This window comes from Pyrgilauda ruficollis, unplaced genomic scaffold, assembly GCF_017590135.1.
Source record: "Pyrgilauda ruficollis isolate IOZ18807 unplaced genomic scaffold, ASM1759013v1 scaffold43, whole genome shotgun sequence".
NCBI classification, from domain to species: domain Eukaryota; kingdom Metazoa; phylum Chordata; class Aves; order Passeriformes; family Passeridae; genus Pyrgilauda; species Pyrgilauda ruficollis.
The window spans coordinates 8,586,541-8,610,130 of NW_024525823.1; the positions used below are offsets into that span (position 1 = coordinate 8,586,541).

The 23,590-nt window shown below is 38.6% G+C and overlaps 1 protein-coding gene across 2 annotated transcripts in view; it reads right to left on the reverse strand.

Moving 5' to 3' along the window:
* Positions 1 to 68: 68 nt before the first annotated feature.
* REV3L (REV3 like, DNA directed polymerase zeta catalytic subunit) overlaps positions 69 to 23,590 on the reverse strand; it is a 113,264-nt gene continuing 89,742 nt past the window's right edge. For both annotated transcript variants that reach the window (XM_041478016.1, XM_041478017.1), the window contains 13 exons: positions 19,149 to 19,267; positions 18,327 to 18,445; positions 17,221 to 17,362; positions 13,138 to 13,382; positions 12,040 to 12,148; positions 10,977 to 11,183; positions 10,232 to 10,341; positions 9,096 to 9,210; positions 7,597 to 7,734; positions 6,574 to 6,764; positions 5,267 to 5,513; positions 3,625 to 3,834; positions 69 to 1,238 (listed from right to left, as the gene is read on the reverse strand). In XM_041478016.1, coding sequence (XP_041333950.1) covers positions 1,098 to 1,238; positions 3,625 to 3,834; positions 5,267 to 5,513; positions 6,574 to 6,764; positions 7,597 to 7,734; positions 9,096 to 9,210; positions 10,232 to 10,341; positions 10,977 to 11,183; positions 12,040 to 12,148; positions 13,138 to 13,382; positions 17,221 to 17,362; positions 18,327 to 18,445; positions 19,149 to 19,267 — 2,093 coding nt within the window. In that variant the 3' untranslated portion in view covers positions 69 to 1,097. The remainder of the gene's footprint in view (positions 1,239 to 3,624; positions 3,835 to 5,266; positions 5,514 to 6,573; positions 6,765 to 7,596; positions 7,735 to 9,095; positions 9,211 to 10,231; positions 10,342 to 10,976; positions 11,184 to 12,039; positions 12,149 to 13,137; positions 13,383 to 17,220; positions 17,363 to 18,326; positions 18,446 to 19,148; positions 19,268 to 23,590) is intronic.

The window sequence follows — 23,590 nt, forward strand, 5'->3', positions numbered from 1 at the left end:
GTTTTTAATATTATTGTGTGTGTCAGAGAAGGAAACAAATTGAGGGCAAATATTAAAAACCCCGTATCATTTTTTACCATATCATTTTATTCAACTTTAATATGGTTTCCATTATTAACTTCTAAAACAAAATGATTTCCAGTTTAGAAAACAATGCACTGACCACATAATTCCTTTTCCATTTTATACAGTTATACAAATATTCTAAATACACATTTTGTCAAGATGGTGGCAAATAAGATTTAACTGTACAGTACGTAAGGAAAGAAAATATTTTAAGCATATTTAGAAGCAATAGAAATGTCTATACAAAACAAGCAAAAATGGAATAAAATTTTATATTTAAAGTATTGCAACAGTCCCACAGGTTTGTAACAAAAATGTCTTTGCACAGTTCCTCACAATGCCCCATTAATAGCTAAAGCAAGACAGCAATTTTTAGAAAATAATGTTTCAAAATGCTACACATGGTACTACTGCTTGCACAGTCTGATCAAAATAACAATCTACTTGGAATCAAGCAAAACTTAGGAGGAGATATACCAACCAACTTTAAAATTATCTGTATAAAAGTCATTGCACATTATTTTACTCAGTTGTTTGAAAAGTAAAAAAGTGTATTTACAAAATATTTCGCAGACAAAATTATAAAGTGAATGGAGAATATATAAGTAACACGTCTTGATACTGACAGTTCAAGAACACACACGAATGGTTTTATCATTTCAAGAGGTTTTCAGTGCTCCTTCCTCCAGGAAGTAAACTTGACTTCTACTTTGAAATGGATTTACAAGATGTTACACAGAGCTATTTCAACATCAGCATTATAAAACAGTATGTTAGAAACATGAAAGGAAGAAGAAATTTTTACATCTTAAAAAGTGAGCTATTCATAGATCAACAAATGGGTTGGGTTTTTTTTTCTTTTCAATTTAGTTATGGTAAGTGTTCATTGTTCTTCAGATAATAAACCCAACAGTTAAAATGGAAATCCTGGACTAGGTGAGAATTGAAAAAGCACCATGCACAATAGTCTTAGTGTGGTAAACACTGAAGAAAAAAAAAAATAGCACCTGGGATCCTGTAACACAGATCGTTTAAAACTGGTCAAGCAGCTGGCGGAGATAGGGTGCCTTTGACAGTTCTCTGCTCACTCTGGAGAGCTTGAAAAGCACTGGGCAGTTGAGGGAGACACACTGGATCTGCCGATCAAAGCAGCCTGTGCAGTTCTTGCATATCTGCGTTACACGAGAAAAAGCAAAACAATTATTTTAAACAACACAAGCCAGGCATAAACCACTAGGGACTGCTAAATCCTCAAGCCTGTATCAGCAGAACAGGCACAGCCCTTCTGCACAGAGCTTCTCCCCAGCATGGAGGGACCCACAGCAGCTCCCTGCTCTGCTTCAGCCTCTTGGGCTGCTGCCAGACAGCTCATCTGGCCGCTGCTGGCTGGCTGGCAGCATCGCCCACTGAACTGGGCAGAGAGCAACAGCAGGACTTCACAGCTTGGGTTGCAGTCCTGCTAATTAAGTTCTGCTTGCATGTGGTGGCACTTTTAAAAGTGAGGTAAATAAGTTGACTGGGTTTAAGCAGGGGCAGTGTGTTCTATTTGTGATAAACTTACTCTCTGTGAAAGAACTCTTGTCCTGCAATTATTCTCTGCAGAGAAAAGGGACTTTGAATAAATTACTCATTTCAAGATAAGCTTTAATTAGAGTTTTACCTAGTCAGAGTCAATCAATCTCAACACGGAAATACAGAGGCCACAGAAGTTGCACTGCTCTTCTTGTTCAAGGAATTACTTGTTAATGCTGCTTGAAAGTACTTTTAATGTGAGATAGATACCCAATGGAGTAAAATAGCAGCAGGCACAGTTTTTCCAAAGGTAGACACCTTTAGGAAACTAAAGACCCCTGCTTTGCTATTTTATTTTTAACCTTTGCAGCATTTGCCACCTTCAACAGTTTTTCCAAAACCCTAGAAATTTGGTTCCAACCACACCGTTTTGTAACATTACAATGTTACACAGTTTATCCAATCAATCACATGGCCTGATCAACAAACCCAAATTGTATCCCTTTGCTTTTAAAACTAGTTCTTTTCCTTCTTTCCACCTTCCATGGTGATGCCAGGTCTGCATCAGCACCAAATCCCTGCAATAGGGACTGCCAATAGCTGAGGAGGGGCAGCCCCTCCTGGCCAAGTCCCACAGGTGGCACCTCAGAGGATACCAATCCTGTGACCAGAAGGAACAGGACTTAAACAGCTGGTTCCAGATTTGTAACCTCAGAACTACACCTAGCCTAGTTCTGAAAGAGGCTGTGGCTGCTTTAAATGCAAGGGACCACACTAAGTGGTACTTGAGACAAGTCCTGAGTTCAGTTTGTGTTGAGGGGAGAAGTCTATGGTTTTAACCCAAAGCATGTAATTTTTGAGTGCAGTTTAAAATAATGTACAGCTCAGTGTTATATCAGTTTTCTGCTGGCCCCAGCATGTTTATAATCTCAAAGGGCTAAAAATTTAAGCTGTGAAGGATATGTAAGCCTTCATATTAAAAATAAGACAGATGCTCTTACAGAGACATCAAACACTGACTGGGACAGGATCCCAGGCCCTGCTGAGCTGTTGCGTGTTGCAGGGACAAGAGAATGTTCTAATCAAACTCACTGACCCTTCTGTGGGGCTGGACCAGCCTGACAAGTTCTGCTTTATTTCAGAACAAGAGTAATGCAAAGGGTTTGAAGGACCACAGGAAAACAGCAGAACATGCAATTCCTCATTTCTGCCATTCACAATACAGATAAGGGCAAATATTACAAAATACAGCAAGAAGTCCACACCTTAGTAATGAAATATTTATGAAGTGAATTACAGTGCATTTTTAGCAAGCCCATGAGAACCTATCAAATCAATGCTTAGATTTAGGAACACTTATATCCCTGACATTCAGACAAGTCTTTAAAATGGTTCACGTGCTAGTGCTAAAAATAAATGTTAATTAAAATATTTATGAATTATAAAATATGACAGTATGAAAATTAGGTGAGGGTATGCATATGTTTCCACAAGGGGAGGCACTGTGCTTTGCTGTAATAAATTCATGAGCACAGTCAGCTACCCTCTTAATTGACTTCTAGCTCAAGGGGAAAAAGCAGCTTGGAAAATTCCTATCGAGAGGAAAGGTAACAAGAAAATCCCCAAGCTAAACCACATCCATGTTTTACATATAAATAAATAAGTTTTCTGACCCAAACATTTTTGTTTCTAGAACATCATCTGTTATTTTAATGCAAAAAAGAGTGAATCTTTTACATTCTCACAGCTCTCTGTCATTATAAAAAGGGATCTACAAACCATATAAGGTACTCTTAAAAATCAGAAGAAAATGAGAAAAGCATCTTCTGTTCTGACCCCCTCCTTTGCCTTAGCTTTCCACAAAGCCTAGGAGAGTAACAGCTGCTGTGCTGCCTTCAACAGCAATGGGTAAAGCAAACAAGCTGCAGCACATTTAACACCTGGACCATACTTCCCATTTTTGTTGGGAGTATTCAGTAACACACTGCTTTGAAATTTCAGCCCCTGTCTTCTGCTGACAGACATCTGACAATGTTTTAATCGTACCTGCACCAGCTGCTCTTGTTTACGCTCCAGCTCTCGGATTTCTTGGTTGAGAATCACTGCCACATGCTGTGGCTGGCTTCTGCATTTATTACAGATCCCATACTGGGTCAGTTCATCACACACAGGACAGTGTAAGGTCGTGAAATACTGGGAGATGGTGCCTTTGCGTCCTTCTAGCTCAGTGTGGGCAGCTGAGGCAGCCTTCTGAATCTGTCAAGAAAAATAATTAAGAGGTAATGAACTTCCAAGAGAGCAGCCTGCCTTATTCCTAGATTACATAGTTGTTTTTTTTTTTTTTTTTTCCAAAGGAGTAAGAAAGTGCAAGACGGCCTGCAGGGCCTGGGTTCATACACAAATTATGAACATGGATCACTGCACTCTGAAGAGTGCAGCACTGGCCCTGAAGTGATACACTCAACAGAGCCCTCCCCAAAACCTATTTCACAGAGATTCTGTAACCATAAAAATCCTTGGTCACACTCCTTAACTCCTGATCTCACCTCAAACTCTGCTCCTGTAGCTGTTCCTTTTTTAGGTGCTGATCTGATTCGCATCTGAATGTGCCCTGGCTCCAGTGGCTGCCTTCTGGATGCTGCCAGCCCTCGAGTGTCTGTGCCAGGCAGTCCTGAGCACAGCTCTGCCATGGTGCTTTGGTCCATGGCACTAGCTCATGCTCTGATTTCCCTGGACAAGGTTCCACCACTGGCCCATCATCCTGGGAAGTTCGTTCTCTGCACTTACTCCTGCTGCTGCATGACTTTTGCTTTGTGCTATCCTTCACTCTCCTGCTGTTCTACTCCCTGTAACTTCCTTGCTGCTCCTTGGCCTTGCAGAAAGCCAGGGCTCTTTTTACCTTTTTAGAACAGCTTGTTGGAGGTACTTAAGGTGACTGCCATGGTGCCATTGGAAAGGTAAAGAAAAGAAGAAGAACTGAAGTCAATCAAGGCTGTATTGGGAAATACAGCTATACTGCTATATTGCAGTGGAAACATGATGTATTACTATGCTGCTGAAGTCTGTTCTGAGCAGAGTACCCAAATGACACAGATACACTGTATTTCATCATCCCTTTTTGTCAGGGGAATCACAAACTAAAATCCAGCTATCTAATGCTTCTTTTCCTGCATCTCAATGACTTCTTTAACTTTTAGGGAAGTCATGTTTGGGTGTTATTGGCTTTAAATTTCTGGTGATAAAATTTCTAAAGTGTTCCTGCCATTGGGGCATGCCACCGTTTTATACAGAAAAGAGATCCTCAGAACATTTTGGAAAAACAGGAGTTCCAACATGTAATATACAGATTTAAAAAGCGGTATGGCCAAACAGATGCACATACACATACTGCTAAAAATACAGAGTTATGGCAAAATATTCTCTTGAACTATAGAAGGGATCAGGAAACAGAGGATGATTGTGATCAGCCCTGCACATAAGGGTTGAAAAAACTGATTTACTATGTGAAAAAAAAACCCCACACAGAAGATCTAAGAATCAGAACTGCATATTTGAGCATCAAACACTGCTTCACAAAACAACCTTTGCTGTTGCCTCCTATCAATCTCATTCCACTGAAAGTCACAACAAGGCCAAACACTGCACTCAGACGCACTGCACTTGCTGACTCCTGTTTGAAAACACTCACCCGGGGCAGCTCGTGGTACCAGCTGAAGACGTCTATGCCAATGAGCGAGAACACCCTGGCCAGGGGGGGCAGGATCTGCTTGCTGATGTAGTAGGTGGCGTTGAGCCTCAGGCTGGGGTCCTGCAGCACCTCGAGGGGCCGCCGCACGAGCTGGATCAGGGGCAGGCCGGGCATGCCGCACACGATGACGTAGGGCACGCGCTCCCCGACGCGCGGCTCGGAGCGCCGGTCATAGGCAAGCATTCTCCTGTCAAAACACAGCCTTGAGAACGCATCCAGAGGCAAATTCATAGTTGTTTCATTTGCCTGTAAGCTTCCCCATCTGATTAGATTAGTTGCTCTCCAAATGACTGGAGTCAGTGCCTATTATGAAGCACAGGACCAAAATGTTTCATTTTTCATTTGTCTTGTGATCGAACCTAATTTTTAGAACCTGGGGCACAAACCCTGAAGAAACGGTCTGTTTCAGGTCACTTGGATTTGCATGCAGTTTTTTAGCTAGCACTTCCTTAAGGAAACATTTTAATAAGGAACAGCCAGGGTACTAAAAAGAGCTCAAGTACAATTTGCTTTCTGGTCAAATTCTGGTCCTTTGCTTTCTGACATTGCTTGCTCAGTAGAATGATACCTGCTTCAAACTGAATTATCCTTTACTCAGAAAGCAAAGGACAATTCAATTTGAAATAGATATCAGTTTTGGACTTCGACGTTGTTTTATTACAGGAGCATAGCTTGACTGGAAGACCTTTTGTATTAAGCAAGGTGACAATATGTTCCAGCTTACATTATCTACTTTTCTACTGACCAAGGATATCAACAGGATGAAATATAAACTTTAAGTAAGGTACTTTATTAAAAACGAGAAACTATGCCTGGTAATGTATTTCACAGCACTAAGAGACACCACTGTCACAATCTGTAACATATCTAATAACTGGGAGTGATGAATAATCTTGGAGAGTCCAGCCCTTGTACAAAACCCAAACTGTAAGCAACAGAAGTGAACACACTACTGCAGTGTCCTGACAAGACTTTCCTCTTGAACGTGTGGCTCTTTCCAGGACCGTCTCTTTTCACACACAGAAGAAATTTAAGGACAACTGCTTCAATAGTATTTGAAGAAGACATCTGACTGCTATTTGTAACTTGACAGTACAAAGGTCAAGAGAAAAAATACCCACAAACGGCTATCTAATGTGTCAATACAAAGATCAAGACAAAAAAACCTATGAGCTCCTACCCATAACCTGTCAGCACAAAGGTCAAGATAAGAAATATCTGTGATTAGCACTTCTTGATCTCATTACCTGGTGATTTCCAGAGCAGGTACACAGGCTCCAGGTTTGTATGCTGAGCTCCCTCTGTACTCTTTTGCAAAGATGAAGTCCTGCATGCTGGCTTTTCCTTCCAGTAACTTCATGCATTGATTCTGAACATACTGCTTGATCTGACTTATATCCCGTGTTTCGAATAGCAGCTTGATAGAACACTCAAGTATCTTTACAACCAAAAGAGAAAGATGAGAAAAACATGTTATGTTTGAATAAAAAAGAATTAATTGCAATTAATTCAGTAAATGATATGGAAATATAAATACAGTCCTTAGAAAAAGTACCAGTGGTGAACTAGGATATTGATAGGTTGCAATGTCTTCCACTCAAAGACACCCATAAACACATTACTGGACAACATTTTCCTCAGTTTACCACATCTTTCATGACATCATCCATACTCCAGCACTAAGATTTTTTCAACAATTATAGAAGCTTCCAAAGTATGAGAGAAGATGTTTTTCCCTGCCATCTAAAATATTTTGCCATGACTTTAGTAAACCCTTCTATGTCATTACCTTTTTTACTGGCATAAAGTTCTTTTAATTTGGCTAAGAACAAGGTTTCCTAATTTCTTTTTAACCTCTCAATACACAGCTTAAAATAAACAGGCAAAAAAAGGTGTTTTAACGGATTTCTTAGCTGAACTAGAATTATGTAAGTGAGCTATTTGGAAGACAGATCAGTGTGTCTCACTCGTCTGGCAGTAATATTTCCAGCTGAAGTGAACTGGATCAAGAATGGTCTTTGAGAGGGCTTACATGGGCCAAGAGCTTTTTATGGGATGAAATATAAGCTGTAAAATACAAATCCTTGTAATGCTGTAAAAGATCTTCAATTTATCTTTTCAAATAGCTCACACAAGAAAAACAGATGAAGATTAAGACAACTCAAAGGACTAGAAACTTTGAGAAAGGATAATAAAATAAAAAAATAAATAAAAAATGAAATAACAGAAGATTGTAATTTCATTCAGGAAGAAATCTATGAATACTTTACCTTGGAAACAGCAGGACAGGAGTCCCTTCGGACTGTCTCTATGCCCTTTGCATCAAATACTGGGTCCTTCTGGTCCAGTGTTTCATACATGTAACCCACATACCTCTTTTTAGTCTGCAGGACACATGGCAAGTAGACCTGGAATGTTTAGAAAGAAGACAGCCCAGTCTGGAATGTGTTCAGGACATACAGGGTTTCCTAAGGAATACTGTGCTTTGTTGGTTTTGGGTTTTTTTTGGTTTGTTTGTTTTTTGTTAAAACTTTACAACTGATAAAAAAGATCAAAGGACTCTTAAAGGATGGCTGAGGAAGTTGGGATTCTGTGGTGTTCCATTATTAAATCACTTTGTATTTCATTTAGCTGAAGCTCAGATGCAAAGTGACACACAGTATAAATTGTTGCAAGTACCTTTACTTTTCTGGATCACACCTGCCACCATTTCTAATGTAACTCTATTATCTGTCTCATAAAGACAACTTCATTTTAAACATCAGAGAAGAAAATGTTCCCAGCACAAGTAGTGGCTTAGAACTTTCTGTTTTCAGACTTAAGGAGATGCCAAAAATCTGTTAGTATCTCCATTTGTAGCAAATAAGCTTTTTAAATGCCTGTGCTTGGAGAACAGTTTTCTCAGGAATGCATTTTTAGGGTCATGGTCTCTTTTGCTTATTTTCTCCAACCTCTTATTTTATTCTTGATTGTGGTAAGTATTCCTTGAATACTTTGAAATGAAAGAATGGAGAATAATTTTTTCTTCATAGTGTTACTAGGATAACACCACATCTTCCTGACTCTCATGGAAGAGGGAGCAGTGCGTTTGAAAATAACTTTGAAAATATCCAGACCACCTGGACTAATGCTAACTGACCTGAACACCTTGCTAATGACTTTACAGTGACAAACTTCCAGCAAAATCAGTAACATATTGCCTTACTCTTCTATTTGTTTGCTGTGGTTAATATTTCTTCCAGAAGCCTAATGAATGGATTTTAATGACTTTTCATTTTACAGGTGTATGTATCATGTGGACATATGCTTAAGTGAGTGTGCTAAGGCTGGCTGAAAAATAAATATCATGCACTGGAATTGGGGACAGTGAAAATTTCCTCTGCTAAGTTGCACACATTGATTCAATTGTAGGTATACAATACCAAACTGAGGGAGATATTTCCCAAAACTGATGACAAGGAATTCAAACTGCCTGATGCTGCCAGCACAACAAGCCACTGACGTGAAATTAGGAATATTTCTCTTTATTGTTCACACTGTTGTGCTCCTCTGAAAAGGTCCCTGAGGCATTAAGGAGCTTGCAATGTATTTTCAGAAACAGCACATGACTTGTTTATCCTTATGTACATTAGGGTTCAGAAAAAATCTTTCATCTTCAACTTCTTTTTTGCCTTTTTTTTTTTTTTTTTTTTTTTTTGTTTGGTTTTTGTTTTGTTGTTGTTGGTTTGATAACACCCAGCACATTTCAAGCAAAATATTTTCCTTTTACCTTTTCAAACTTCAGTTTAACAGGCTTGGGATTTGTTGCTGTTACAGCTTCAGCAATTTCTTGACCAATCTTAAAAGACTGCTCCTTTGTGGCTCCTTTCAAGAGTACAAACATGCTACAAGAAATCAGACATAGCAAGTGAATGCAAATCTATTCAACATAGTCCCTGAAAACTGTACGCTATAGTTTCCTGGTAGCAAGGCAGGGACGTTATTATGAATTGTATTCCCCTTCTTCAGCTAGAAAAGTCAAAAATCTGAGCAACTTCAGCATTCAGCATGAGATGAGGCGTGCCAAAGGGCTAATGAATGCTGTGACTGTCTGATGAGGCAGGGACTGGACTGCTCCCATGCACTGCAAAACTGGAGTTCCTAGGAAAGAATTGTAAAGAGCTCTGGTATACCATTTTTTTCCCACTATGGGCAGCAGCAGGATTTTACTTCCTTTCTCCAACAATTTTTTTAAAAATGAAACCATAATGAATTCAGTATCTTTGAAATGTCAAGTCTTTTATCAGATCTGGCTGAAATCAGTCACTGGATTAATAAGTTATTAAGAAAGGACAGCCAGACAAGCTTTGTTTCCCAATGGCTGAAAAATTATCCAAGTGTGGAACAGAGATGGATATGCCTAGAGCATGGCTATTATTTAGATGAAAGACTGACTGAGAAAATGTATGTCAGGCAGCCTAATAATATCTTTGTATACTCTGGTGGCTGCTTTTGAATTGTATCCACTTCTGAAGCTTAAAACAGTGCCCTCCTCGAGGTGCAATGCCTACTGTGTTATATATACTCTATTTTCAAAAATAAAAATGGCAGCAGAAACAGGCACAAAAATAATAATAATTTGGTAAATTAGATTTATACTAATTCACAACTGAAAAAATATCCCCCCCTCCTCTTTCTGTTCCACATAATTTTCAAAGGAAAGGAAACCTTTAAAGTCCTTAAAGAAACCCAAGCAAACTCGGCATTGTTCACTTTGCATATTCTGCAAGGCAGTAAGCAACACCCAAAGAAGATCCACACACCCTTTTCAGCACCATAAATTCACCTTGCTCAGACAAAAGCAAAACCTGTCTATGAAGAACTATTACGATTTTAAAACATTTTAAGAAGCAAATTAGGCATTACCTGTCTGTATCACCATATACAACGTGAGCACCCCATTTTTTTGTATCATTCACCAGTTTAATGGCACGCTCCAATGTTTCTCTGGCTTTGTGGACAATGCTGTCTCCAATCTGCAAAGTTAGATTGAAAATCTTTATTTCTACTGCTAAACCAAATACTAGCTCTTGGTAACCACAGTCTATCCATGCTTGATCTTGTTATGAAAATCACTGTATTGAGATGATATATTTTATTTCATGGTTTAAATGCATATAATAAATAAAAAGGTTGCTTAATTTACCCCAAAATAACAAGAACTAAAAGAAAAATGATCAAAAATTATCAAGTATTAAAATAAAGAAGAATTTGTTTCAAACTTCTTTAGAAGTTATGATATATATTAAAAATCTGCGGAGCAAGACAAGACTGCTCAGGATAATTTTCTCCAGTTTTTGGATTCTGCTGATTCCTATGAAAACGAAGAAAAAGCTACAATGTTTTGTTTTATTTCCACTATGAGAACTGTAATCCAATTTAACTTTGGAAACAGTTCTACAGCAATGCCAATACCAAATGCTTCTTTACAGGAAGAAAATGACCTTCATATTTTTCTGGAAGATCACAAATAAATCCTAAATTTCTGATTTTCAGTACTACAAATAAAAACAGCTTTTCTGAAGGTATTTAATTTGTTTCAAATAATAATATTATATTATTTGACTAGGGTCCTTCCAACACTTTTATACATTTTACCTGCAATCCTTACCTCAGTGCATGGCATTCTTCCAGAAAAATTAGCAGCAGTATAGCCAAAAGTGAAATTAGCTATATATTTAAGACCCAACTGACGAGCTTCAAGCATTCGAGTCACAGCCTTGTCATGCTTATAAGCCTTCATTGACTGTTTCACCATTATCCTGGTCTTCAAGATTTCTTCTAGCATCCTTGGCAGCACACCCTTTCTTACTGAAGGCTGCCATAAAGGGAACAAAGACAAACATGGTGTTAGAAATCCCAACATAAACAGTTAAGAGTAAAATCAAACCCCAGAACAGTTAGTTAACCACTGACAGGAAGACAAATTAACTAGCAAGATGCCCCAGCCCCAACAATCTGGCTTTTCCCACAAATATTACAAGGAACCTAGAACACAGGCAAAGCTCTTAAGGACAGAACAAATAGCTTTTTGTTCTTTGTATTCATCAGCCCTGCTGATGCAATGTTTAGATAACCTTATTAACTAAAACGGGACTTCAATATTTAGCTGTTAATTCTCAAAGTATTACTTGATGAAGGAACATTATCTTTTAAAAATTCTGCAAATATTTTTTATTTAAAGTTTTTGTTTTACATTAAATACAGATATCCTGGTGATTGCCTACATATTTTTAACAGCTCCAGGCCATATTCATTACACATCAGCCAGCAGGACACATTACAAAATGAGAACAATAGAAAGCAAGTCAGGGACTCTCATTTCCCAAATCATTACTCTTTTTCTAAGAAAGCATTCTGCTATACAGGCAGGAGAAAAACGAATTGTTACACACAGATAATTACTATTTGATCCCCAAACTGCACAAGTAAAATACAGTTTAATTATAGATGAAATAAGCCTTCAGTATAAAGGAAAGCATAAAGACATTTTACTTCCTGAGATGCCAGAAGTTCAGCACTTTGAAAAATATCAGAAACATTGTGAAACAAGAGAATGAACCTCCCCTTTCTGTCAGCTCTTAATGCAGCAAAATATAAACTACAATATCAATTTGATCTTAAGTGAGCCAACAGGCAGTGAAAATGCTGTCACAGAGCACTAATATCATTACCTTGACGAAAGCTACTCCACTGGGTGACACTGTGATATCATGTCTAATCTGGTAGAGTAAGTCAGGAGGTACTCTCAGAGACGTACAGCCAAATTTGAATGCATCATACCTAATAAAGAGAAAATTTAAATATGAAGACAATTCATTCATTTACAGACTAATCAAGTGAAAACATCAGCTCACATTAAAATGCTAATAATGCCAGGAAGGACAGAATAATCTCAAGTATAAACAAACATAACATAATTTCAAATTTCTTAGCTACATACAGAAGGTTCTAGGAACAAAGTAGTAATAAATAGCTAAATTCCAACGCATGCATAATTTATCAATTCTGCTCTGTGTTATGAATTATTACCAAATACTGAGTTAGTGAAGGTATGTACTCAGTACTCTAATCCCCTAGGGAAACCATGCATGTTTACCAAGTACCACACTGCACTTTCTTCCTACAAATTCAGAATTTCAAATCAGGAATGTGAAAACCTGATGGTGACACCTAGCAATTACTGCAGGCATCTTTCCATTCTTCAAAATACTGTTTTATAGAGGTAATTATAACGAGCAGTGAGATCTTTTTCCAATTAACAGAATAACTGTTAAGCTCAATAAAAGATGCTACAAAGAATAACTCAATTGTACCTTTTAATTTTTAGTAATTAGAACCAGAGTGAACTACAAGTGATACAGGAGCAATCATAGTTCATTAAGGAATAATCCCAGTCTAGTTTTGAAGACAGATGGTGGATTTACAGTAATTTTATTTTGAAGCAATGTTAAAAACCAGCATCACCACAAAAGTCAAAGAGGTGTACATACACACATGCACAGAGTTATTTCCAGGGGTTTTTAAGAGAACAGTGTAATCCTGTATATAATTGTATTTAATTAAAAATACAAATTGATTTGTATATGTATGTGTATAACATGTGCACACACCCACATGGTAGATTTTTATCATCTGTATTGTGTAACAGAAAATGGTGCTATTCATACGTTCCCATTGTTTCCAATGGCAACCAGGGGTTCTCAGTACCTTAGAAAAGACACTCAAGTATGCACAGAATCAAAGATTGTGAGAAAAGAGTAACAACTTACTTTCCTAAGTTCTCAACATGTCCCAGGCAGGTAGAAAAGCAGTAGTTGTATGCTATGACAATGGAAGGATACAAGGACTGGAAATCCAAGACAAGAACAGCGTTGCTGTAGAAGCGGGATTCTGGCTCCATTATCAAGGGAACACACTGTGGGGCTTTCATCTGAGCTCGCTGCTGGACACTGGGAGTCACAGCAATGTAGTTCATGGGCTTTGCAATGCGCAGCATCACCGACTCCACACGGTACTGCAAAACGGTTTGGATAAAACCATTATCATCAAAAGTGCAGAACAAACCTGTATTAACTAGTGCAAACACACACTTACATTTCCTGAATTTAAAGTACAAATAACTGCTTTTCCAAAATAAATAGCCATGCTCTTAAGGTGTATTTTAATTTTATTTTATACCACTAGATCATCTTTAGGTCCCTTCCAACCCTAACCCTTCTATGATTCTGTACTCTGTATTACATAGAGTAGAACTCTTCCACATGTTTGCTCTTTGTTTAGCCCTGATCATTGAAAATCAAGTACTTTTTATATATGGAAAAAACAACCATCCAACAGGCTTCAACAACATACATGGACGGCCATGCTGCTGTCAGTGAACGAGCATTTGCTAAACTGTACTACTGTCAGACCTGCAGATCACCAAAAAAACCAAAGAATAATATGCAGTAAATGCACTGGGTATCATGCTTTCTCCCTGGTACCACAGAACAGGAAGCATAAAACAACAAACAACCTGTTTAAGATACCACAAAATGTTATATGTGTAGCTGGCAACATGAGAAAAAAAGCCCAGCCTTACTTGTTTATTATTCGATGCTTTAGTAAAGGCTTTAGAAGTACAAATGGGCAGTATGCACTGTGTCCTTTCAGGATAAAAACCAAAATAGCTCAAAACTTACATGCATGGTGTGAAAACTACACACATGGGTGGCAAGGGACTGAAAAATCCCAAAATATCAAAGAACAATTCTGCATAATTGTAAAATCCCGTGCTTTGTAAGCAACTAAATCACTATTAAAGACCGTCTGCTTGACACACTATGTATTCAATCATTGTCCTGAATGGGTTAGATATAATTTCTTTAACCTTGAAGTTATAAATGAACTTACAGAACCAACTGCCTTAACAAGACCCTGCACCTTTAATAGAGGTTGGGGTTTGATGCATAGTTGGGGAGCAACATAAACTACCACTGCTGCCTTGCACTAATTGCACATTAATTTGTGTCCAGTGATGAACTTGGATGTATGACAAGGTGGTCAGGGACTGGTTCTGGCAAGAGGTAGATTTTGGGTTTTTCTTCCCTAGTTTTCATAGCATTGTAGAATTTAGGTTGGAAAAGACCTCTAAGATCAACCAAATCCAGCTGTTAACCCAATGCTGCCAAGCACCACATCTACACATCTTTTAATTTCAGGGATGGTGACCCTGGACAGCCTGTTCCAATGTCTGACTATCCTCTTGGAGAAGGGATTTTTTTAATACCCAATCTAAACCAGCCAGAGAACAAACTGAGGCAATTTCCTCTTGTCCTATTGCTTCTTACTTGGGAGACTGATCCCCACCTCACTACAGCCTCCTTTCAGGGGGTCACAGAGAGCAATAAGGTCAGCCCTGAGCCTCATTTCCTCTAGTTCCCTCAGCTGCTCCTCACAGACCTTGTTCTCCAGACCCTTCACCAGCTGCACTGCCCTTCTCTGGACTTGCTCCAGCCCCTCTGTGTCCTTCATGTAGTGAGGGGCCCAGAACCAAACATGGGATTCGAGGGGTGGCCTCACCAGTGCTGAGTACAGAGGGACAACCTGGTGGTGCTGGCCACCATTGTTTCTGACAGAGGTCAGGATGCCATTGGCCTTCTTGGCCACCTGGGCACACACTGCCTCATGTTCAGCTGCTCAGCACCCCAGGTCTTTTTCCTCTGGGCAGCTTTCCAGCCATTCTTCTTGTAGCCTTGCATGGGGTTGTTGGGAGCCAAAGGCAGAACTCTCATACAACTGGCCTCAGCACATTGACCCAGCCTGTCCAGATCCCTCTCTAGAGCCTTATTACCCTCCAGCAGAGCAACACTCCCTCCCAACTTGGAGTTGTCCGCAAACTGACTAAAGGAGCACTTGATCCCATTGTCCTGGTCATCAGTAAGATACAAACCAGGACTGGCCTCCTGTTTGTTGTCCATGATGAGTGCACTGGTGCAGATGCACCTCAGTTGGGCTATTGATCCTTCTGCCAGGAAGGGTAGAAGGGGGAGAAGCCCTAATTCCTACACAACCATTCTCAGGTGCATCTGTGGTTCCTAACACATCAATAATCCTTTTGATTTTGCTACCACGTGGATCTCCAACCCCTACCTCCACTGAGACAGCAGACCAAAGGACTTTGCTAGAACACTCTTTCTCAACCACCAGTGTGATGCTCCCAGATTTATCTTTAGTGAGCCTAATTTTATTCCTTTCCCCTTCAAATTGAGTTTAAGCTCTCTCAATGAGCCCTGCTGACTCCTGTGCAAAAACCAGTAAGTTCTTCAAACATCTGACTAATTATCTGTAATGCCTGTGACCACCTCTTGTTAGATTTTGTTTAGTCTACTAAGAAATGTTTGAGATGGCTTAATACAATAAACAAAAATCATTTTTAAAAGTTATTGTAAAATTCAATGAGAGACTCAAATATGGAAAAATAAAGTATCTGAAATCTGTTCTTATTACCATTCCATTTTAACATGTTTTTCAGCTAAGGGGGAGTATCTTCATAAAGGGTAGGGACTCTTCTATGTGAAAAAAATTATTTGAGAATTGTTGCAAGTGCCATTTTTGTGATCTAGAAAGTTTCAATGGAAACAGAGCATACAGGCACAGAAGGGAAGAGAAAAGAACAGTCAGGATAGAAAATGCAGCATGCTTCTGTTGCTCACTCCCACTCACAGACATCTGAGAAAATGACAGGCAGACAGTCTTTGTGGGCTGCAATCATGACAGTTTAAGCATATCTATGCTGGCAGTATGCCAGTCCCACACTCCCTGTCCCTAACTGTGCATTTCTCTTCCCTTGCTCCAACAGTGGTATTTTCTGGTAGTATGGTAAACCAGATCTGGGAGCTAAACTGGCAAATACCTACTGAACACTGCCATGGTTCTGCTGATGGTGCCTGCCAGCCTGCTCCCCTTTTCCCCCCAAATACAGAGTCATTACCAGAAAGACCAACAAGAACCTGCTCTGGGTCAAAAGATGACACAGGTCAGTCTAAGAAAAGAAAGATGGCTAAAGTTTTTTAATAGCACTGAATGGTTAAGGACACTGCAGCTTCAGGCACTCCCATTATCTGGCTGGCTTATGATAACAGAAGAGCTGTAACACATGACACAGTATCTGACGCTCATTTCAGGCACTGTTCAGGTCTCACACGTAGCCATGAAAGCAGTTCAGTTAGCCTAGTCACTCACAATCTGGGCAAGGAAAGCTTTTGGTATCACTGGAGACTGCTGGGCTCCCAAACAAAGTGCACATCTCGCTCTGTTCTGCTCCCTTTTCCCTCCGATGCTGGCATCAAAATAATACAACAACAAACACCTTGCATGACACATATTTAATAAAGCTAGAGCCCCTCTTGTCTTACTGTAAAATCTCACCCAGAGGTCTGCTGCACCAGAAATGTCACTTAGAACATATTCTGTGCTGCTTTGTCTGCCCTGAAAGAAACTAATCTCATCTTTCTAAAACATGATTAATTACTTTTCTTAATGTTTTAGCAAGCACTCATTTTCAGTCTCATGTAAGTGTGAAAAATACCAACTCAAAGGGAAAACTTAATGCTCCTGAAGGCAGTAGAAGAGATTCACTGGTGTGGTTACCTTTGGGGAACTCTATTTTTAACCTCTGAGACTAGGCAATTCAAAAGCAGCAATAATAGATTGCATGGTATTCTTTATGGTTCAATTTCATGCTAATTCATGTTAACAGCCTTCTGTGACCCTATGAAAATACACATATGGACTAAGAAGATACTGAAGAACTAGAACATTTGGTGAAAACTGTTTTGGTTTTGTGAAGTATAAGGAGAACGAAGTCTTACCTGGGAGCCTCTTGTTAATACATGTAAAAACTGAATGCCAAAAAGTCTTGCCATTTCACTTGTTCTGTCAATCAAATCCAGTTTTTCTAACAACAGGAGATTCCCACGAACCCGGCTAACATAATGATCAACCATTTTCCATCTGTGAGAACGAACACCTCGTTATAAACAATCAGAAGACTGCTGCTCTTTCTACTAAGACTAATGTATTTTTATGGTAACTTGTAAGAAACCAGCAAATAAAATTTTCCTCTAGAACATTTTCATAGAACTCTTTCAAAAGTGTGGCACATATAAATATACACTTGGGTATTCTAAAGACATACCCACATAGCATTACAGCGAGCTACTGTTACGGCACCTTGCAGTGACATACTACATCCTGTTTTCCTCACTGCCCCAAAGGATTACCAAAACAGACACAACTACCTCCTCATCTCTTTACATGTCTTTTTAGCTAAGTGGACCTTTGTGGAAACATCTTTCTGTATTAAGAATGCCTACCACAGCTGAACATAAATTTGTAATTTCAGTATAAATCACATTTCCACTCAGCTACAGAAACCTTTACAGAAATTTTATGTATGTCACAAACAACGTGCAGATCAGTATTCAGTTTCATGAATTGTTCATATCACACAATACCAAACTGCTTCAAGAAGAGTGAACTGAATGTGATACATGTCACATGAAGGTATTTTTAAGCAGCTATAGCTACTGTCTTAACATCTTGTGTGCTGTTTTGTAATACTTTTAAGCCTAGCTTGCTTGACATGTGCTTGAAGTAAAACAGAAGCCTGGCAGTTCATTAAAAGCCCTCCCGATGAATAGCACATACAAAATGAAATAAAGACATTACAGACCTTCAAAACAGTACATCTATTCAGGGGTGTTGAAAATGTAACTGAAAATATTTTGTTGTAATATTGAGGGTAAAACTATACAACAGAACATCAAAGTAAATAGCTCACGTTGCTGCATATACACTGCTCTAGTGCCTAAGCTAAATTGATTATTTCTTCCTATTGTGGCTTTACCTTACACCTATCCACTGTTAAGAATCTGGCCCTAAAAACAGCAAAGAAAATGGATTAATAGATCATTACCTGTAGACATCTGCGTTATTGTCAAACCAATCAGACAGAACTCGGAACGTAAATAAAGGAAAACGATGATGAAGAACATGAAAGCCCACATTTTCAAAAGTGTAATTCGTTAGATTCACCTAGAAAAGCACAGTGGACATGTCAAGATGCATGATGGCTCTCATAATTAAAATCTCTACTTTTCAAAAACTGCAAGAACTAGATTTATTAACTTTTTGTTAGTATTTTGTTAAAAAAGTTAGTCTTTATTCTTAGAAATCCCTAACTACTTCCAAGACAGAAAAAAGTATCCCTTACCAATTGAAAAGAATATGCAGAATTAAGTAGTTCATAAAGATCAGGTCTGAACTTGGACAAAACAAGATTTGTAAAGACTGGGCTATTTGAGTATTAAATGGAAAGTTATAAATGGAAAAAAAAAAAAAAAAACACCAAAACCCAACCAAACAAAAATACCCCAAAGCAAAACAAAAAAAAACCCAACAAAAAGCCAAAAACCCCTGACAGTTTAAAATATGTTCAAGTACGTATTGTACTAAAAGCACCATACTAGACAAATTCCTAAAACACGTAAGTTGTTCTCAGAACCCACAAATCAGTGAAAAGGAGTATCATTAAGAAACATTACTGAAAAATAAATGCTTCAGTACTTTACAGTTTAGATACATAAAACCTATTCTTACAAACTGGCAAATGATTATTTGAAAAGGTGCATAAAGAAAAAAATTGTAGAAGTTACCTAAGTTACATGAAACTCTCAACTAAGTCTGCAATAATTAGAAAACTCAGTAAATCAAAACATTAACCTTTTAAAAAATTTACCTCATGTCTCATCATTCTCCATATATTCAAGACAATTCGCCCAACAATATTTATTTCACTCATTGTATCCGCTCCGTATTCATCCAGCTCAGTGGCAAATCTGTTCTCTTTATTTTCATCTAAAGACATTAAAGGAGACTATATTTAGACAAGTTATAAGACAGTCAAGACCAGATCAAACCATCCCTTTTCCAATTTGTACTCTCTAGAAAAATAAGAATTCATAAAGATTACTGCTGATTCCACAAAAATTACTTATTCACCAGTCATCCACACAACCTCTAAATGAAACTCTCCCAAGTTTTTCTGCTCTTGCCCTTTGCAGAGAACTCTTACTTTGGTTTCACTGAAATAGTGTCCAAGGCAACATATTCTCCATAGTGAATATACTGGTTACGCAATGCTGAATGTTACTTGAGAGTCAGCGGCACATGCAGTAGTGCATAACATAAAAAAGAAATAATTTAGAAAAAGTGATTTCTGCCCTAAGGAGCTTATAACTCAAGGCTTTACTTGCAATGATCTTACACAGATTGAACCAAGTCGTGGGAGAGAAAATTCAGTCTCTTTCACACAGTGTAAGCAAACCCACAGCAGTGGGAGTAAGTAGACACGAGTTCTGGATAGGACAGGGAGAAGGAAATAGGAAGGAACAAATGCAGATGCAGAAGCAGCATTCTAAATCTTTCTGTGAGACAGCAGTGTCTAAAGTAGAGAAATATATCCTCTTTTGCCATCCTTGATTTTTGTCATGCTTTGGAATACTGCAGCATAAGAGAAGACAGTCTTTTTGGTATATACTTCTTTAAACTATCTTTTTTCCAGTCATTTTAAGTCTACAGTTCTGGTGTTTTTTCCAGAGTTTACAAGGATGTTTTTTAAAATGTACCACACAGACTAAAATCCATTATGAAAACACACTGATCCTCAGCCTTATTTCTTATTAGCTTACTGGGAGAGAAATCACTTCAAGGCAATTTACCCACAATTCTAAATCCATATCAATTTTTTAACTGCTGGTTGCTTTGTACTCTGCCACCCTCATTTATCAGCTACAGCACAGTCTGTACAGTACCCCGCTAATAAAGAGCAGAACATTTTGGACAGAGAGTGCAGAAGTGCAGATACACACTGCTTTGCAATAATGAGAACTGAACAATTAGATCCTCAGACAGTCATGAAGCACATTTATCCTCGATGACAGAAGTAAAAATTGCCTGAAATACTGCAGAACAGTTATGAAACAACATAACACAGACTAATTTTGTACGTTGATCTTCAAATGTGTCCTATATCAATTAAAATATGGTTAAGAAAACCTATTCGTCATTTACTGACCTTATTAGTAAATCACAGATCCTTGACCAAATTTAGCAGACCTTTTGCACACTTCATCAAAATGCATACTATCTTTTTAACCTCCTTATTGTTTCAGATTGTTAAGAAGGAAAACCATCTTTCCATGTTTGGGTGGAAAAAATGCCCCACCAAGTAGCAACATTTTTTCTTCTGCTGTTCTTCATTTTCACATGCTACATCTCCCGTGAAAGTGAGGAACTTGCATTCCTTCCCCTCTTTTTTTTTTTTAAATTTTTTTTTTTTAAACTGGAAGTAGAAACTATTGGTTAGTTCTACTTTCTTCAGTGTCATCTCAGTTCTCTTTTGACTTAAGAGATTTCCTATATTAAGTTTGCTTCATGTCCTGCTGGTAAAAAACAGGCAGCAAAGTATATATACCATGACCACAAGAGAGACCCACTGTCTGATTAACCCTGCCTGTGATGAGCACCACCATATTACAAAAAACCTGCACAACTTTACAACTGGTGTGGGAAATGTACCACCAGAACCACGTATGCCTCTTTGGGAATTATGCTGGTAAGAAGCAAAACATGACATTCCTCCTGTCTTCCGAGAGCATGAGATGAACTAAAAAGAAGTCTCCTCTCATCCTCTCTTACCCATTCCCTAACTTTGAGCTGTGATGCAAAGGAGGAAGCAGGAGGGCACACAAAAAATGTCACCACGCACACACAGGCATGGCATGCACTTCTCTTGTGATGTGTCCTATGACTTAAAAATTGTTCACTTGTAAAGGGCAGAGGCAGCACTAGACTCAGCCAATAAAGCAAAACCAGAGAGAAGTCCAGCTTTCTTTTTGTTAAGTTGAAATCACAGGAAAGGAAAAGTCCCTTCCATCTTTATTTCAACAGGACGAAAGAGAAGCATAATTCTTGAAGGAGCACTTCCTGTGCTGAAAATACAGCATGTGAAGAAGAGAGGGAAATACGAAGCACAGGGGTTGGAAAAGCAAGAGGAAGACAGATGGGGTCAAAACCATGGACAAGGAGGCCACAAAGCAACAGAGAACACAACAACTTGCACGTATATGGTCATGCATGCAAGACATTTATGGCATGACATTTCTGGGAAGAGTTCATCAGTGTAAACATTTTCTGATCTTTCTGCTACAATTCTGTCAAAACAAACCAAACACTTACCTTAAAATGACAGCAGTTCTTAGAAACATTTTTAAGTGTTATGTATTCCACTTCTGAATATGCATCTAGCAGCTGGCACAGGAACACCTGCACTACAAACACCAGTGCTGTGCAGATCGTGCCTATGCTCTGCATGCCCACTTGAACTTCAAGTACAAAAATGTTAAGGGATACAATCTTCATTTCCTTCACTAGAACTGAACCCATGTTGTGTGGGACTTGACAGTTGTAGGGAAGGAAATTTGACTGTGAAATACATGGGGACACTACCATTAGGAGCCATACAGTTCCCTTTCTTGAGGACCCATTCATGTGTATCCCAAAATCAGTAACTTGAGGAAGAGCTTATGTCAGAAAGATGGGTACTATTAACAGCTTTGCTGACTGTTTGGTTCTGCATCAACTACAGTGCAGACAGAGCTGTCCTGAAAGACATGAACTGTGACTTGGCCTTTGAGAACAACAGCAGAGACACATGTCCCAAACTGAAGAGATTGTTCACCATACTTCTACAGTAGAGCCATAAATCTTTGTGATCTTTGGAGGTTTTAAGAAACCTTTGACTATAACACTAACTGTTCCTCTTACTACAGACATTGCACATCTTTAGGTATAATGGGTCAAATTTTTTTCTGAACATCCTTCAGTACCTCTGAAGATTGTACCCAGAGGCATTATTTTGCAACTAGTGTATCATCTCAATTTCAGCCATCAAGGAAACTGAATAACAAGGTTCATGCAATTCACTAGTATTCCTGAAGAATAAATTTGACAGCTTTGTCTTAAAGAAAGAAACTTATGAGCATTGACGGCCTGTTCATATTTAAACTATCACATGATCCTGTTTTCATATATGAAGTATTTAAGAATTCACCAAAGTTCAAATACCAACAACTTTCAACTGAAGATGCAATTTTTTTTCTTGTGTTTTCTTGTCTCTGGGTGGACTCTAGAACTCAGTTCCTTTCCAAACATGTCACAAGTATTGAAAGCATCAAGAGAATACAAATATTCAAGCCTCAAGGAAGGACTGTGTGAACACAGAGCTGCTAAACAACATATTCTCCTGGCCTGGCACACAGGACAGCTACATAACAGATGATTCCTATACTGGGTATGCTCAGACATTCAAGCAGCCCAGTATCATGTTCTGTCATGTACTCAAAGGCAGGCGCTTCAAGATGGGGGAAGCAGTTACTGATACTCTCCCTACAACCCTTCCAGCTTCCAGTCATTTGCAGCTTCCTGGGCCAGACATTATTTTCCACATATATCATAGCTCCCAATGGATTCTTCTTGCAAGAATTTATCTCCTTTTAAAGCAATGTACACTATAAGCATTCGTACTATCCTTTGACCAGGAACGAACGAGTTCAGCAATGCTGAGATTAAAAATTAACTTATATTCTGTAGCTGCCACTTGCTAGCTTCACTTGATTTCCAGTTCTTGCATTGGAAATGACCATGAAAACTCACTCTTCTCTATTTCCCTTTACATCCCTCAATATTTCACAGGCTTTTACCTTCCACACTGTTCTGTCTCTTCTGGAATTCCAAATTGCTAAATTACTAGACACATTTGGATAACCCTTCTCATCTTTACCAGTTCCCCTATATGGGAGGAAGTTTGTGAGGGGGCTACAACCTCAGTATTTGAAGTACAAGCACACTACAGCTTTCTAGATTTTTTACATTTACATTCATTGCTTTATATTTTCCTTGCTCCATAATTCCTAACATTTGCTTTTGCAACCATTACAAAGCAACAGGCTTTGTAATGCATCACAAAGCAACAGGCAAAGTTTTTAATAGAACAATCACAGTAATGGACTTCTTATTTCAGAGCATTTTAATTTCTGTACAGATGCTTTTTTCTGTACAGCTGGCAAAACCAGATTTTTCAACTGTTTTGATTTTTAAAGTCTCCCTCATCTGCATCAC